Source organism: Patagioenas fasciata, chromosome Z (genome assembly GCF_037038585.1).
Source record: "Patagioenas fasciata isolate bPatFas1 chromosome Z, bPatFas1.hap1, whole genome shotgun sequence".
Taxonomy (NCBI): domain Eukaryota; kingdom Metazoa; phylum Chordata; class Aves; order Columbiformes; family Columbidae; genus Patagioenas; species Patagioenas fasciata.
Window position 1 is genome coordinate 20,719,315 of NC_092560.1, and position 12,487 is coordinate 20,731,801.

At 37.4% G+C, this 12,487-nt stretch overlaps 1 protein-coding gene across 16 annotated transcripts in view; it reads left to right on the forward strand.

Annotated features, from left to right (window-relative positions):
• Positions 1 to 12,487, forward strand: part of NFIB (nuclear factor I B) — a 279,066-nt gene that overhangs the window by 103,724 nt on the left and 162,855 nt on the right. For 15 of the 16 annotated variants that reach the window (XM_071802714.1, XM_071802715.1, XM_071802722.1 and 12 more), the window contains exon 2: positions 5,566 to 6,097. In XM_071802714.1, coding sequence (XP_071658815.1) covers positions 5,566 to 6,097 — 532 coding nt within the window. Of the gene's footprint in view, positions 1 to 5,025; positions 5,180 to 5,565; positions 6,098 to 12,487 lie in introns of those variants that run through there. The other variant, XM_071802718.1, reaches the window with a different exon arrangement.

The following is a 12,487-nucleotide window of genomic DNA, read 5'->3' on the forward strand; positions in this document are numbered from 1 at the left end:
ACCGGCGTGCATCCTCCCGAGCAAGGGGAAAGATCTGCCCGTGTCGTACAGCTGCGCTTGCAGCCACTTTTCGAGCCGCGGCGGCGGCTGTCACCGGGACGGCGGGAGGGAGCGGGGCGAAGCCGCGGCCGGAGCCGCGCGGAACCGCGGAGCGGGGCACAGAGGGCGGGGGGCGGCGCGGAGCGCGGCGGGCAGCCCGGGCTGGGGTCCCAGCCGCCGCAAAATGCTTTTTCTTTTCTTTTTTCTTTTTTTTTTGTGACCTAAGGGGTTTAGGGAGCAGGGTTGGGAAGTTGCCCGGGTGCCTCAGGAGCGTCCTTGCTGGGCGTAAGGTAACGGGGAGCCGGGGCTCCGGAGCCCGCTCCGGGGAGTAAAGCCGGCCTGCAAAGCCAGGGGATAGTTTTCAGAAGCTTTTTGTGAAACTCTGTCTTAGGAGGATGTGATGTAAACTGATTAAGCGATAACTACTTGCTTTCACATTGGTGCACCAAAAAGCTAAAGAAGCAGAAAATGTGCGAAAGTAACGTCTCCTGCAACACTTGTGTTAAGCGGCCAACGATGCACTTATATTTGCACGATGAACAAATAAATATGATTTAAGTTATTCCACAATTAGAAAGCCTTGTAATTCAAAAGGACTGAAGTATTCATAAATTGTGAATGAAGATGGAAACAATGATAAGGCTTATTCAGTGATTGGATACAGTCCTGTAGCTTTTTGGCTGACACATTTTTTATTGTTTATATTTTGTTTGGCATCTAAGTGTGATTGACTTAGATACGGATATTTTCAGCAAGTAAACGTGAGCTACAGTGTAGCAAAGCTGGAAAAGAGTACTCTTGAGATATTTCTTCTTCAAAAGACGAATGAATGCATGTAGGAAGCGTTTTGTGTAACAGATACGCGCATGCTTACAGGTACACATGTAGAAATAATTACTTCTGATGAAATCTGCAATTAGTAAAAATTAATTCTATGTGGGCTGTCCATTCTGTGAAATTATTGACAAGCAATAAGACCTCTGCACCAGAGTGTAAACGTGAGAGTACAACTTAAGAAAGCTTTTTTTTTTACATTGGAAATGTAGATTTTCACTACCGCCTCTATTACAGCGGGTAGTTAATTTTGTTGTTTCCTGCTCTAATTACTTTCTTTCCCCCCCCCCCCCCCATATGCTTGCCTTTTGGACTCACAGATGTAATAGATTTCCTTATTCTTTCCAAATCTATATTAAAATATTGCACTCAGGTGTATGCAAAAACACCGCATTGTACTTATACAGCCATAAATACAGGAAAGCAATTCCAGGCTTTCATGCATTGATAACTTCTCCATAATATTTTATAATTATGCTGTGCCATATACCATGAAGAGGCAGTTTCCCTTAAGTGGTACATACATGGAACACAGTTGGCGGATATTTATTTTATTTTGTAATCTTTATCTCCTTACTTGGAATGATAAAGGCATTTAAAAATTATCTTTCCTCTGCATCAATTAAAAATTAATATTACACTCACAAGGAGAATTTATACTTCATGATATTTATTTATTTAAAGCAAAAGATTGATTGATCTCATTTTGAGTTGTGACTGAGTTATAGTACTGTCAGAATTGTTCTCTCTATTGTGTTCTCCATCTCTAGGGCTCTTGTAATGCATATTGACTGTGGTAGTATATGCTCAGAGGAAAATATTTTGGTAAAAGTTCTATACACAAACACCTGTTTGGACCGCGCTCTTTGCGAAAGCAGTGGTTCAGTTTCTGCTGAGACAATGCTGAAGCGCCTTTTAGGAAAAAGTCTAAAATCCAAAGTACAGCTTTAAGAAAAACCTTGGCAATTCAGATGGTACCCATCACTCTTTTAATAAATGTTTGGTGGGTGTAAAATAGCTCCAAGGAAGAATGCAATTTAATTTTTGCGGGTCCTTTCCTCTCCTTCCTATGTGCTTCTTTCCCCCTGTTTTGGAATGAACATAAAATGCATTTATCTCTCTTGCTGAGGCATGATAGGATGCAGTTACTGCATGCCTTTAAGTACTTGGTCTCTTGTGATATTTTTGCCGTGGTTTATTTTTATGTTATGGTGGTCCAGGAAACTCAGAATACATTGTCATTTTGTTTTGCTCTTGGAATACGTTGTTTCATTCAGCACAGAGAAAATCCATGCAGGGAGATTGAGTATGTGAAGTTTTCTGTATAGAATTTTTATACTGCTCCTCAGTTCAAACTTGCATGAATTGACACAAAGTTTATAAAAACGTGTAAGACAGGAGAAGTGCGCTGCATTTCCCTTTCACCTTTTCCAAAAAAGAAAACTTGACCTATCTATTATCATTAGAAGACTGGTATTTTTTCCTTTATTTGCAAGCTACATAGATATTATATAGTAACTTCCATTTTAATGTGAATTGCCAGTGCACAATGGTTCACCTGAGCCATTTGATATGACTTTTGAAAATCTTACCTCCATAAATCACTTTATTGCAAGAGCAACCGTGGCACATGGGTGAATGCCACATTAAAAAAAAAAAAAAAAAAAAAAAAAAAAATCAATAATGCCTGTGTGAGTATTAAGGGAGAAAAAAATTAAATTCTGTAGATGGCTTTTTAGAAGGTTTAGTGGAGAATGTGTGTGATTAATTGCAAATCTCCATTTAGGATCATTTTTATGGGCACTTCTTCTTGTCAAGTAATGTTTCATTTGAAAGGACTCCAGGTGCACAATGAATCTCTCAAAGATATCTGATAATGTTGCTTTAGAACAGGATGTTCTTTGCTGTGTTTCTCCTTCACACTCTTTCACATATATTTATATCATTACAACTTAATGATATTATGAAAGAAAAGCCTGAATACAGTTTTGAAAAGCTTTTAGCTTTTTTTTTTTTTTTTTTTTCCCCTCTTCACTCTTTGGAATAGAAACATTCAACCACTACAGATAGGAATTTAAAGGTGGAATTTTTCTCTACAAAATTTTCATAAAATGTTGTAGGTTATTACTGGTACTGCTATGTGCATTACCTGAAGGCATAACCATTAGAAAACAACCTATGATGTTCTTCTTGTAAATGAAAACTAGATGTGCAGTATTCTAGTAGCGCAGAATATTTCCACATTCATTTTATTACCATTTTAATATACAAATACTGAAGTCCATCTAGATGTAGGGGTAATCATTGTATTGAGACAAAAAATCATTTCTCCCAAAGCTCATCAGCCCCCTGCCTTTACCCCACCTTTAGCTCCAGCTGTTAGAATTTTCAAAATCTATAGTAAATCTGGTTTATTCAGTCTAAAATGAATTGTAAGGATTTAACACTGCACAGTCCTCATGCCTTTTTTTTTTTTTTTTTAAATTTTCTTTGAATACTTCAATCAAGATGACTTCTGTGGAAGAAAAAATAAACTTTCTTTAGTAGTTATAATTGAGGGGGAAAAAAGCATGGCATCAGAAAGCGTATGAAGATAGGGAAGTCTTATCATGGGCTGTGGTTACTCAGAGCAGTATTGCCTTCCCACACAAAGAACAGATTGTGGTTTAACTCTTTCCATGGCCTAGTTTCATGTGCCAGTATAGTATCAGAATTGTTCAAATCTCTTCTGGAAACTACTAATCAGTTTAATTGTTGCCTTTGTGGCTCTTTGTCAAGCATCATACTGTAATGCAATTGTTAATGTCCTCAATTACCTTCCTTTATTGTCTCTCTCTTTTTATTCCTTTATTTATTTATTTTTTAATTCTGTGCAAGTAATGGGTCATAGGTAAACTGCTTGCAACTTTTGTGTTGTTTTCTGTTTGATTTGAGGATGTTTATGGAAGAGAGGTAACTAGATCTTGTGGGTTTTTTTACCACTCAGGAAATTTTGAAGTTTGTTTGAAATTTGAGGATTTAAATACTAAATTCTTGGCCTGAAGCTTATACAATGGCAGACTGAACTCTATATAATTGAGACCATTAGTTATACTTTCATCATTTTTACCTAATGGACTTAATTGACCTATTGATTAAACATAATTCATTCCTTGTCTAGCAGTGTAGCAAAAATATTAGTTTGTTAATCGTATTCTTGAACACAATTGCATAAAAAAGGTTCAGTTTTAGTTTGGTTGGACTCTTTCACTCAGTGTGATGGGCAATCAGCATGGTATTTAAAACTAAATATGCCTGCGCACAGGAAGAAAGATACCTCCCCTAAGGTCTCCTTTCCAAACCAAAATACAGTAATGTTTGATGAGCAGATTGCGCTGTTTTAAGCAGTGGATTTGCTTGCAGAAAACAAGCATTAATTTTGGGGAAAAGCCTATTTAGATATTAACATGGATGTGTAGGATGGTACTTTTAGCAGACAAAATGAACTAATTTAATTGCCATAGGATGTATGTGTAGACGACAACTAAACATTACCTCCTTAATGCAATCCATATCGCTGCTAGGCAGAAGATAAGAACTTGCAGGTGAAGCCAGATGACAGAAAGGGATATTTTTGAACTGTAAATAAATTGCTTGAATTACACAAAAGCAGCGTTTGACCAGCGGTGCACTCATAATGTCACTCTGCCACAGCATGCAGAAACACAAAGAATGCGAAGTTTGTGCCAAGTTGCCATTTTTCATTGTACACCTCAGATTGATTTTTAAGGGGTTTAGAATAATTGCCACACTCATGTGATTGGTTAACAAATTAACTGACTCTGTGGGGCTTCAAAACCCTCAGTGGAGCTACCGAAAGAACATAAATCTAATTTTTGTTCTCAACTTCATAAACTTCTATTTTACAGAGTTTGGGGGTGGTGGGAGGGAAGCCCGATGAGCTGAAAGTACAGAAGCTTCTGTTCAGGATTTGTATACGACACACTGTGTCTTTTGCCTGCTTTCCCTTACTGTATACTGGTTTCTCTAGTTACCACCACTGGAATGGTGCTGTTTCAGTGCTGGAATGTTGGACGTTTGATAAGAAAATGGATCAAGTTTAATGGCGCATGCTCTTTGTGCCACCAGCAGTCTCTTGCTGAGAGCATGCTCCAAAAGCGGGAACTGTGTGGCATTACACTGAGCATGTATATGCTTTGTGTTTCGGTGCCACAGAGAAGAGAAATGAACTGTGGCATTCGCCTCAGCCTTCTGAACGTTTCTGCTCAGATTTTCTAAAACCGTATAGTGTCCTCTTTGTGCAATGGTACTTTTTTGATGTTAGCCGTTCACTCAGATATTTAAATGTTAGCAACAAAACATCTTGATAGCATCTCTTTTAAACGATGTTATCTCTGCAGTGTTGCGGGTTGAAGTGAGGGGAGGCATAAAAATAAAATCTTCACATGGTTCTTTCAAAGAAGGAAATGTGGGGAAAATGCAATTCTGTGTGTACTTTTTGTCTGCTGCCTGACAGTGATCGTATTTGCATAAAAGGTTTTATGCAGAAATTTGTGAAAATTTTAAGTGTTTATTCTCTTTGTCTTGGATTTCACTTTAAGATTTTCAGAAACCTTTCTCAATACTGCTTTGATTATGACAACTTACTGACTCTGAGTTTTCTTATTTTTTTCCCTCCACTTCTTTCCACAGGATGAATTTCACCCGTTCATTGAGGCACTTCTTCCACATGTCCGTGCAATTGCCTATACTTGGTTCAACCTTCAGGCTCGAAAACGCAAGTACTTTAAAAAGCATGAGAAACGAATGTCAAAGGATGAGGAAAGAGCAGTCAAGGATGAGCTACTTAGCGAAAAACCTGAAATTAAACAGAAGTGGGCATCCAGGCTTCTGGCCAAGCTGCGCAAAGATATTCGCCAAGAGTTCCGGGAGGATTTTGTGCTCACGGTGACTGGGAAGAAGCACCCATGCTGTGTATTGTCCAATCCTGACCAGAAGGGTAAGATTAGGAGAATCGACTGCCTGCGACAGGCTGACAAAGTCTGGCGTCTGGATCTAGTCATGGTGATCCTGTTCAAAGGCATCCCCTTGGAAAGTACGGATGGAGAGCGGCTCATGAAATCCCCACATTGCACAAATCCAGCACTTTGCGTCCAGCCACATCACATAACAGTATCAGTCAAGGAGCTTGATTTGTTTTTGGCATACTACGTGCAGGAGCAAGGTAGGAAGCAGATTGTCATGTTTCTATGTTAGTATGTCAAACTCTGATTCCAAGTAGCCCTGTTTCCCCTATGGGCTGGCTTCCAGTGAAACATTATTCTGTCTATAGACATAATGTGGATGCATGTCCATGTGTAAATCAGCATGTATACTTCTATACTTCTATACGCACACATTCCTACAGACCTGTGTAAATGACATGTGTGTTTGACATATGTACCTCGTTTTCTCTTTCAAGAGAGAGCGGGACATACCTAGGTAATACTTTAGTTCCACTGAAGTTGCCTTTTTTTTTTTTTTTTTTTTTTTTGATTAGTGTCAGTATGTTGTGTAGTTTTTCCAGCTGTGACTTCAGGAAACATTCTTCTTGTTTTTCAGTTTTTTTTTTTTAGTTGCCCCAGTGTAGTTAGTAACAGATGCAGGCGTGCACAATCACAATAAATAGTACAAATATTTTTATTGTCTTTGTAGTTACAAATAATCAAGAATTCATCCTTAAACTGGTGAACCTACTGTCACTTTGAAGAGCAATTGTAGACTTTCTTATGTCTATAGAATAAAGTATGGAAAAACTTCAACACAGAAATACTGCTTTGTAAATGCCATATGTAGTCAGAATTACAGCATACAATACTTAAAGTTTTATGCATATTTTACATCACCAGCTCACCTTACCTATCTGAGCTTTAAAAAAAAAGATCCAGGTTGTAATATTTCAAGATAATTTTCCACGAAAAGTGTATTTTCATAAACACACTTGTACTTATTTTGTTTGGCAGGTAATTCAAATGTAGAAAAGTGCAAGAACACTATGGAAAAGCTTCTTAAACTTAGCTTTACAGAATGAAAATAAAAACAGGGCTTCTGATAACCAAGTATCAGGGAAAAAACGGCAAGTCATGTTGCATATTCAGATAACGATACTTATAGACAAGTTACCTGAAATTGTAAATGGCTGCAAGTACATGAAGGTTTTTTTTTTTTTTCTCCAATATTAAGCCTTCTGAAATGCTTTTTCTCTGTGAGGGGTCATTTTGGTTCTTTCTGGTGATTATACCATCCTCTAGATGTCTTTGTATTGCTGACTGATCAGTGGTAATAAAGCGTTTATTTTTTAGCCGCAGACCTCAGTGAGGGGAAGTTTGGCCGGCTGCAGATGGTGGGCCATTTCACAACTTGGCCTGGTAGCGGGCAGAAATGGCCTGCAGAAGGGCAGATGGCCAGCTGTTAGATGATGCCTGATACATAACTGCAGGATTTAGCTGAAAAACAAACAGAATGGATTTTGTTAGTAAAAAAAAAAAGTAAAATTGCATGTCTTCATTTGGTGTGTACTCATTCTTTAAGAGAACAGATACACAACACAACCTTTTTGTTTTCGGTGAATTTTCTTTTAGCATTTACTCACGAAAGTGGAGCACTATGTTTATGTGAACGTATAAATAGGGTTCAATCTTTTAGGATAATTGTAATGAAAAAATATTTATTTTTTATTTTATGTATATACGTATACATATATATATATATATATGTATATAATTTTTTTTTTCGCCCCTGCTTGTAGTTTTTTGTATTTTTCTCTCCACAGCAGTAGACAACAGTTATGTATTTTGTAGTGACTTTAAGTAGCTGCAGTCTGGTAAATCTGATCACCAATAACATAGAAAGAAAGATTTCTTTGATAGCACTAACCAAAATAAGTTAATTAGAAATAATTTGTACCTGTAAACTCCTTTTGTGAAAAAAATTAAAAGGATATTTTGAATGCATATATTGCAACACATAGCTTACTGATTAATTCTAATGGATTTACTTGTATCTAGAAGTCAAAACTACAAAGGGAGGTAAAACAGTTTAAGTAGCTCTTGAGCTGAAGAAGCTGGGGTCAGAGTACTCTTACATACTGTCGACTTTTAAGTTGTTGGAAGCCAGTAACTTGAAGTGGGAGAAAGAATTGCAGGGCATAGCTGATTGTATTGATTTAAACTGATTGAGAATACAAGTTTACTAAAAATATTTGTATAATTGGAAATGGGTACGATAAGCATGCTGTAATATTATACATTTCAAAGCTATGTGGTGCTACTTTGAGAATATACTGGAAGATGAAGCTGGCTGATTTCTATGTATCAAGTCACACTTAGTAGACCCTTTTGTTTATTGTAAACTGCGTGTATTTTGTATCTGTCTTGCTGCTTCACAGTAAATCTTCTGTTAACATCTGTTGACTCTCTTCTTGAAGAACTCATATTGAGTTATCCTTATATTTTTTTTTCCGTTTAGTCAAACTTTGATTCTCCGTCCTCATTGAAAGTAGGTTAATTGTGGTGCTTTGTAGTGCACTTGATTAAGAGCACCAGGCTTTGCAAAAGATAAGCATGAAGTCAACCAAAATGCTGCAGTATACACATGCTGTTTTGCTTTTTATTTCTCTTTTAGAATATATAAACCCACCCCACCTGATAGTATCACGTAGAAACTAAGTGGAGACATAGAAACAATTAGATCCCCAAATGAAATATGAAGAAGGAATTAGCACATAAAATGAATAAAAGGGCCAAGTAGTTGTGTGGTTTTTTTTTTTTTTTTAATTCCTTTGAAAAAAAAAGAAGATTAGAGGGGAAAAAAGAGGAGGAAGGATAGTTCGAGTGCCAGTGATGGTTGCCAGTGGCACCAGGATTGGCATCAGACCTTCTTTGTTTAGCCTAGAATGCCTGTGATTTGTTGGTTGGCATCCGCATTGCAGTGCAGAGTAACGTTACAATATATTGACAATTTCCAGATCTAGAAATGTCAATAATCCTTTCAGTTCTTAATAAAAAGAACTTCTACTTCCATGCCTGCCTTGAAAGAAGAAATAAGGACCAACCTGTGAAATTCTGTCATTGACCAACTTCATCTGGTTCTACTGTTCCCTCATCTCCCTCAGAATTCAGCACCTTTCTTTTTCCCCCTCATTCTTTTTCCTACTATCGTCTTATGCTTTATGATCTCTAAAAAAAAAAAAAAAAAAAAAGAAAGACATAGGTTGCAATGCTGCTCCTTTGACTGAAATGGAGGAAGAAAATGGGAAGTACATACTGTGATCCATGTTTAGGATCAAAATAATTCTTAATCATAACACACTTCTTCTGCTTGTTATGTGAATCAGGTCCACCCCCCCACCTGAGTTTTTAAAAAGCCCAAACTTTGAAAATGGTATGAATATTGTTTCTATTGACAAATCTGCCCCCTTTCATTTATTTATTTATTTATTTTTGGTCAGGCATCAGGGACCGTCTATTATTTGGTATGGAATGCATCTCAGCCCGTAAAATCGTTTGATGATATTTGATTCAGTGCAGCGCTTATGCTGTGTTCCCGTTGCTACAAGAACCGCCATTTTGTTTGTCAAGTGCCAGGAGAGGGGAAAAAAAAGGCAGACAATGTGCTTGATGCCAATAATGGTTGCCAGTGGCACCGAGGTTGGCATCAGACCCTCTTTGTCTACTTGCTGAATGCCTTTGATTCGTTGGTTGGCATCCGCATTGCAGTGGGCACATTGGAAAGTTTTTGACAATCAGTGAATGAAAGCTGCAGTACTTGTTTGCTGCAACAGAACCCAGATAATATAAATCCCTTCTTCTGATAGATATTTTACTCTTACAATGGCTAATAATAATAATAAAAAAATGCATTGCTGTTTTTTCTAAAGCATAATATATCTACAGCAATGTGCCTTATCTGCAGAATTCCTAATCCCCGCATCATCTCTGCTGTTTTTTGCAGCATAAATAAAATGCAAACTTGATGTTAGGTGTTTCAGCACATACTGAATGAAGCATAGTAGACCTTGAGAAAGGCTTTGGGAGTTTAAAGGACTGAAGCAGTGGTACATGTAAATGTTAAACGTTTGTGAGTGTTTTTAATGCATGTACCTCTCAGACTACATTTCTCAGATCAGTCATGTTACTGTTTACACTGTCCTTTGTCCTTCTGTAAGAGTGATTTAATTGAAGGACCCTGAATCTCCAGCTGTTAATAAACTGTGAAGTTGAGGGAGGGGAGAATCTTTTAAAGTACTCAAGAAGGAGGGCAGAAACTATCAAGATGCTGCCACAGTTCCAGCTGCATGACTTTGTTACCAGGAAATCAGCAAAAAGACTGAATAATTTCTGTTGGAAGTTTCCTAGATAGCATTAATATTGCTTTCCGGTTAACTGCTATTATCTCGTTATTCAGAAGGATTAGCCACTCTACCCAAAGGGCTGCAAAGAAGGAAGGCTGGTCTATGTGAGTCCTTGAATCGCCAGACTGTGTCCTGTCTCTTGTGGGGGGGAGAGAGAGGGCAGGAAAAGAATAAGAAAGAAAGGAGAAGAAGGGGACAGTGAGGGCGAGGGCTTGCTTCTGCAGCCTGGGTAGAGGAGAACTTTCTGTGCAGGACGCTCCGGCTGCCCTGTGGGGAATTGGCAGGTACCAGCATCGGGGGCAGCTGCACTGGGGCAGCCTGGGTGCAGCCACCTGCCTGTGGTATGCTGCCACACCTGTGGTAGTAGGTTTCTGCTTGTTAATGTCCCCCATGTCAGATAACCTCAGCTGGAGCACAGGCTGCTGCATCTGCCTTCATTTGGAACTGTCTTTATCCTAGTTTAGCACCAGCAAACTGTTAATCCTGAACTCACCAGGGATATCACTTTTTCACTTCAGACAGCTCTGGAAATGTGAATGCATTGTCTTACTTTGAAAAACATGTCCTCCTTCCAGGAGGAACTGTAATTCTTTTTTTAAATATGATATATTGAAATTGCAGGGGTGGGTGAGTGAACTCTTGGTGTACCAGTGGCTTGATATTTTTATTAAGCCTTTTGAGTTTTTTGAATTTATTTTTATAGGGAGCTCAACTTTTAGAATAGGTTTATGTAGTCTTTTTCATGTTATACCCTATTTTTCATGTACCAAGTATGGAAAATTGATGACATAGTAATAAAATCCTTCCAATATTTTAAAATGATAAATACATTATTTTGGTTAGTTTGCTGTGACTACAAGAAATTCCTCTTAAAATCACAATCAAAATTGTGTTTTAAGCACTCTTCCTTCTGCATAAGTCGTATAATGATCATATGTCTAAGTGTCACACCACCCAGATGGAATTTGAATAAGGGTTTGCATTTCTTGTGTACACTGATGCTTCCACGTACAATTAATAAAAAAATAATGGGCTTAGAAGAATCAATCTATCTGTTGAGTTCCTACTTCCGTTAACTTTAATGATTTGCCTCCTTCTGAATACTTTACCTGGGAACATACAGCAGAACATTTTACCCGTTTTGCAGAAGGGTATGTCAAGGTACAAGGTGGTTTGTTGAAGCTTACATAGCAAATTACTAGTTACACTGGGAACAACACGAAATGGAGCTTATTACTGCCTGTGCCTATAGGCGTCTAAGTGATTTAGGAGCTTGTTACACACATAGTGAAATGGCTTTATGATCCTTTACGCTAAATCTCAATTTTGAATCAGAAAGCAAATGCAGAAGCAGAAGTAGGAATTTATATTTTATCTTCTGTCATATGAGAAGAGCTTTTTTTGTAGTTTAAGAATCTGATAGGGAATAATAAACCTTTTAAAATCTTTGAATCACTTTGAGCAATTCCAGTCTATTCAGGCAAATGGAAAATTTAATTTTAAATTTTTTCTTGTGTCAACTGAAAAAGGCATTGTATTGATTTCTTTTCTAGTTTTCTAATGTAGAATTTTGGATGATTAATTTGTCAAGTACCTCTATTCTGGTGAAAACTGCAGGCAAGAAAGACATTTGTCATTAGTATATATATGGGCATAATGAAGTTTTTCAGTTGATGATTACAGAAATTCTATTCATGAAGATGTAGGATATGAAAACATTTTAAAAGGCCACCCATCAATTTTTGTTTTCCAGAATGTATATGCATGAACTGACATTCGGACAGTAGATCCAAAGAATTCAAAATGTATATTTTTATTTTGGATTCCAGTTTCCCTCAGAACAGGGTTACGGGCCATATGACAGGTTCATGAGAAAGGAAAGAGACATTTCCATATTTAATTTTACTGTTGCAGTCAGGAATGAAGTACATATACAATTTAAGAAGGAGCATTTAGCTTGTTCTTTTTTTTTTTCTTTCCTTTTTTTTTTTTTCTTCTTACCTGATACACAAAGGGGAGTCATTTTCACAAGCTTAAGTGACATTAATTGTGTTTAAGACAAAAGAGGTTTATGGTTAAATAAATTCTATACAACTAGTTGAAAATTTAGAGGTCAGGGTTAATTTATGAATGACATTTACATTGACAGCAAGAAGCTATGAAGTAAAGAATAGAATAGAAAAGAAAACAGAAGATTCTTGCTTCACCATAGTTTCTGACAGA